At 40.5% G+C, this 5,887-nt stretch overlaps 1 protein-coding gene across 1 annotated transcript in view; it reads left to right on the forward strand.

The window, feature by feature from the left end:
* The first annotated feature begins 398 nt into the window (after positions 1 to 398).
* Positions 399 to 5,887, forward strand: part of SPAG6 (sperm associated antigen 6) — a 46,676-nt gene continuing 41,187 nt past the window's right edge. The window contains exons 1-2 of the mRNA XM_004691112.2: positions 399 to 423; positions 515 to 610. Of these exons, the coding sequence (XP_004691169.1) occupies positions 399 to 423; positions 515 to 610 (121 nt within the window). The remainder of the gene's footprint in view (positions 424 to 514; positions 611 to 5,887) is intronic.

Here is a 5,887-nt window from a genome sequence, read left to right on the forward strand (position 1 = left end):
CAGATACCAAACGGGGTGGACTCAGTTCATACAGAAGCCTGTGCCCCTGCAGCCGCCAGCAGCGGCTGCGTAGGACCCCAGACGGGGCTGGCCTCCCGCCGCGGCTCGTGGGGTGACACCCCGAGAGCCCCCGCAGGCGGGGTTCCCCCGGGACTGGCTGTGGGCGCCGGGAGTCCCAGCCTTGTGGCCGTGACGTCATGCCCAGGGCCCAGCCGTTGCGGTGAACCGGCCGCGTTCCGGTTCCGGTAGGTTACCCGGGAGACGCGGGTACACACAGGACCGGCTCACGTCGCGGCCGAGCGGTCGTGGTCGACGCCCCCTGTGCTGATCGCAGCCCCGCGCGGATTCGCCGCCGCCGCCGCTGTCGCCTCTGTAGCGGACCGACCACCGCGGGCTCCATGAGTCAGAGGCAGGTGCTGCAAGGTAGGGCCCGGGGCGGCGGGGCGCCCCGACGGGCTGGCGGAAGAGCAGCGGGCTGACGGGGCGGCCCGCTCCACCTCGGCTCTCCCCGCAGTGTTCGAGCAGTACCAGAAAGCTCGGACCCAGTTCGTGCAGATGGTGGCAGAGTTGGCGACCAGACCCCAAAACATCGAGACGCTGCAGAACGCGGGTAAGTCCCGACCCCGGCCAGCGTCTTCCGCGCGGCTGTTCTCTCCTGGCCCGGGAAGTCGCCCCGCTTCTGCTCGCCCCTGATCGCCCTGCGCCCCTGTCCCCGCGTCACCTGGTGCGGGGCCTGGCCCCTCGCGGGGAATCCCTGTCGCTGTTCGCCCTTCGCCCCTGGCATCACCAAACCCAGCCTGGGTCCGCGCTCTCCTGCCTCGCCGCCCATGCGTGGCCCTGGCTTTCTTTCCCCTGGGTCGCGGTTGTCCTGCCCCCCTCCCCCTCCGCCGGCCGAGCTTTTTGGGAGAGACAAGGTGGGGACGGGAGGTCGATGTTCCTGAACACGAGCTTGTTTGGGTGTGAAGCCAGGTTTCTGATGGGTACCAGAGGCTCGACGTCCTCATTTCCATTTTTATTGCAACCGGGTAGGTGTCAGGTTGAAAGTCAACGTCCTTTGTATTGCCTGGAAGTCTTTTTCGTCAATGGGGATCTACCCTCGGAAGACCTGTTTTATCAGTGTGTCATTGCATATCAACCTCGGTTTTGATGACCTCCCATTTCCTCACAGCAAAGGAATTCCAGAGCCCTTGCCACACTTTTTCTCGTCTTGGAGTAGTGGAAGAACAATGATATGCTTGAATTTTCCCCAAGAGATTTAAAGTTGATAAAGTAGATTTACTTTTGACAAATCGTTCTCTGCTCTCCTTCCACCCCTCAAGTCCACACTCTTCTCATGGAGAGAACAGTAAGTGGTGTGTGTGTGTGTGTGTGTGTGTGAGAGAGAGAGAGAGGGAGAGTGAGAGAGAGAGAGAGAGAACACAAACCACCTTACGCAGTTTCTGTCCCCTCCTATCGCCCCTCTTTTCTCTCCTTTTTCATATTAAGGATGATTGCAGAACTAGCTGAACTCAAAGACCTCAACTAGCACGCTCTCACTATCTTGTCAAGAAGAAAGTTTAGAAATAATATTTACTACTATGGGTTTGTTTGAAGGTAATTTCTATTGCATTCTAGGTGGTGGCTTCTTGTGTTTTTTGTAGGGCTGTATTTAGAATAGAATAAGTATTTTATATGATTTAACCTCAACTGTATTTATCAGCAGTAGAGTTATCACAAACATCCCTTGTGTTGCTCTTTTATAACCACATCCAGCACATTCTTGAAGATAATCTTTTGTTCTGAAATTGCTCCTTGTGGAACAATATGTGTCTATCTATGTTCATGTATGCATACTCCTCTGTGTACCCAGAACAGTGCTGGACATAGTACATTTCATGTATATTGTGTTTTTATTAATTAGAGCATGTGATATTGTAAAAAGCACTTTTAAAAGTTTTTTTTCCTCTTTTCTATTTATTACCTTTTTGAAAGGACACTTGCTATTTACCAATATCTTATGGGCAACACACACACACACATATTATATATATATATATATATATATACTAAAACAGTTTTTAAAAGGGAAATTGATTGGCATTTTCAATATTTGAATTGAGATATTGAAATATGAAAGTGTAGATAGCACCAAAGGTTTAGAATATCAATCACATTTTGCTATAATAGAGGCAGTTTATCTCTTCCTATAATGTACACATGGAGTATATTGTGGACTTGAATCAACCCAAATTTAATTTATATGATCACCATGTTATAAATGACTTAGACATTCTTCAATAGCTACATGTTTCCATTTGTGGTTAGATTTATAAAGGAAAGTGCTGCAAAAGGAATATAACAATGTTTCAAAGTTATATGCAGTGGGTTAATATCTTAATGAAATGCTAAGATTTTTCTTTTCACAAGGATTTTATTTTAACACTTTTATGTCATCTAGATTCATGTAATCACTTCTCTAGTAATTGTAAATAGAGGTAGATAGTGATGATTCCAATATATCCTTTTAATTAAAATAATCTCAATACTTTGTTTCCTTCCTTTGTTGTCAATTAGCTTAACCATCGAAATAATTGAACAACAACAACCCAATACAGGGCTGATTTTAAAAATATTTTTGAGTGAGCCACAATTTGTATGTGGCAATAGATCATGACATGATATTATGACAAGATACTTTTTTCCAGTCAAGTCATTTCCTTTTGATGGCATAAAATGCCAATCCATTTTATTCTCCACTTTTGCAATTTGTCTGCATGTTTGGAAAGGTTTTGTTTTTCTCACTTTTTCCCTAATCATGAGTCCAGATAACGTGACAGACATTTTCCATGATAAATAACTAGTTTACTTATTAAAAAATTTCGAATTTACTCAATGTGAAATTAAGTTTAAATATGAAAATTATAATTGCAGTTTTATTTCATTTAAAATCTTTGAACTTTTCATTGCATACTAGATATGTTTAGAATAGAGTTAGTTTTACTATATAAGTCCAAAGAAATTAACACAACAAAGTATTGGAAGGTATCTTCAGAAGATTTGGGAAAGACTAAGTTTGATTGCTAATTACAATTGTTACCAGAAATAACTGTTACTAGAATGTGTCTATAACTCTAGAGTTATTTTTTTCATATTGAGATTTTATTGTACTAAGCCAAAAGGACATAACAAAGCATTAAATAGTTTAATGTTACAGAATTTCTTTATGCAAACCATTTAATCTTGGTAGCTATTTAAAAATGAATTTTGATACCTCTGTAATAACAGAAACAATATGTTATTACTTCTATCAATTATAGAATGGAAGTAGCTGATTAGTTATAAGAAACAGATTTACTGTCATAATGAATCACCTGGCCAATCTTAGGTTGGCTAATAAAAGCTCTAAAAAGTTATTTTTTAACTGCTTACTTATATAAATAAACTTCTTCTGGATCATCTATTTACATAAGAAAAGTGGTGGTAAAGTTTAAACAATACTTTGTAGTATTTTACTTATCACCTAAAGTAAAACAATAAATAGGGCAACTTAGTGGTTATGTATATTTTCAGAAGACTAGGGATAGAGAACTTTGCATAATATTTTAAATATGCATCTTATGAAAGTAATTTAAAAATTGGGACAATTTAATAAGTTCAGAATTTGGAGAATAGTAATATATGTTGAAATAAAATGATATTAAATTATGTGTTTCTGGGGAAGGGTAAAATTCTTCTGCTTAAGTGCCCTCCCTGGTGGTGCAGCCAGTTAAAGCACAGCATACTAAGAAGCTAAAGTCACTTCCACATGAGTTCGATCCCCGCCTGTCCCAGGGTGGTGATCCACAAGGCAGGGCAGACCTCTCCTGACCTGCCCACTACTCAATCAATCTGTCTGTTCTGCTCAATCAGTCTGTATGTTCTGCTCCTCACTCTGTCTCTGGTGAATCCTCTCTCCACCCCTGTACCTCTGGTCTGTACCCCAATTCTGTATGCACAAATAAATAAATATTAAAAAAATTCTTCTGTTAATTATATAGTTTCTCCATTTGTTGTATGAAGGAAAAGCCCTACTAAGCATTTCTTAATGCATTTAAAGCATTTCCTGTTAGGTACATACATAGTCCATGATTCTCTTACAAAAATAGTTCTAGAAAATATTGAAATTTAAAAGATAATTTGTAAAACACCTTTACAAACCTAATAAGACTACCAAAATTTGATGTATTTTCCCAAGAGGAGGGTTAGAATTTTGAATGTAAAATATTTAACTCAAATCTTGACTTAAAAAAAATAGGGATCAAAGTTTGCTTTATATGCTTAAGTGGAAAATATTTCAGGGAGCTCTAATTTTTTTTGAAGCTTTATGTGCCTTAACAATATAATCTAAAAACAAGAGAATTCTGCATTCTAAACCATTGTTCCTATATGGACATTTTTCTGCTTGGTTATCTAAACTATAAGTAAATACTGCATTAAAGGCTAGGATCTTGTTTTCTTGGGAAAAACTGCACAATTAAAAAAAATCCAGGCTTCATATGAGACTATGAAAGTGGGAGTTAGAAATGGTAAATGTGTAGGTTAAAATTTAATGCCAGAGAATAAATTTCTTTAAAAACTTATTTATGCATTCCTTAGTTCTGCTTTACATGTGAATCCTTTTTTCTTAATCTCCTCCTCTCTCACTAGAACCTTTTCCTATACTTCTTTGCCTACTTGAGTTTTAGTCATTGGGGCTCTGTTGTTTGCTTAGGGAAATAATCCTTGAGCTGTGATAGTAAGGTAAGCTCTTGGTTTATGCTTTCTTACTCCTAATACCTTTCTTTCATAGTGTTTACTACAACTATGACTTAATTTCTATTCTGCACTAACTGTAAATTATAAGCCTGTCACAATACTTAGCATAGAGCAAATGATCAATATATCACATAAAGTGAAGTCAGGTAGCATTATTTTCTAAATGTTTTCATATTTCTTTTTTTTAATTAAAGATTTATTTTTATTATTTATGTAATAAGAACTGGGGTGTAAGTCAGAGGCCCTGGGGGTGAGAGAATTCACCAGAGACAGGATGGGGGGCAGAACAGGCAGATTGATTGAAATACACTCCTTAGGGGAACAGTGGGAAAGGCAGGAGAGGTCGGCTGTACCATGAGGGTCAGCTCCCTGGTCAGGGATTGAACTCCTGCCACAGTGGTTGGTGATAGCTTCATAGCGCTGAGACTTTAACTTCTGTGCCACCAGGGAGGCCCCTGTTTTCAGGTTTCTTAAAAAATTATTCTTATAATAGCTGAGGTTGGTGGAGTAGGTGTCTTCTTCAGTGTGCATACTTAAACCAAAAGGAGTTTGGATAACCACTTTCAGCACAAAATGAGTGTTATGACTGAACTGGGACTGGAACCTGTTTCTTGGCCTTGTGCCTATGTGGATAAGAGTAATGATTTCTAATGGTTCCAAGAGCTTCTGATGAATCTCAATGTTAACTGTTGAAGTAAGTCTTCTGATACTAATGACTGTTCAGTAATTGCATGTAATTGGCTTTGGAGTCTTCCTGGAGAACCACTGTGGCAGGGTGAGAGGAGTTCAGATGAGCCGGCTAATGCTAATTTATAGACATTTGTAGGCTGAAGTGGTGGGGCTGTATTAAGGCCTTAAACTGGCTGGAGTTCTTAGGGTAAAAGGACAACAAAGTGAAAAGTCAGTGGTTGGGAAGTAAAACTGGCCTAATTATTAGGGGCCATGACTGAATTTGGATGTATCCTGAATGTGATAGTCATTGAAGAATTTTTTTTTTTTTAAAGATTTATTTATTTGTGCATACAGAACTGGGGTATAGGCCAGAGGCTGAGGGGCGGCGAGAGGCTTCACCAGAGACAGAGTGGGGAGCAGAACAGGCAGATCGACGAAGTAC

Source organism: Condylura cristata, unplaced genomic scaffold (assembly GCF_000260355.1).
Source record: "Condylura cristata isolate star-nosed mole 26May11 unplaced genomic scaffold, ConCri1.0 scaffold00030, whole genome shotgun sequence".
NCBI classification, from domain to species: domain Eukaryota; kingdom Metazoa; phylum Chordata; class Mammalia; order Eulipotyphla; family Talpidae; genus Condylura; species Condylura cristata.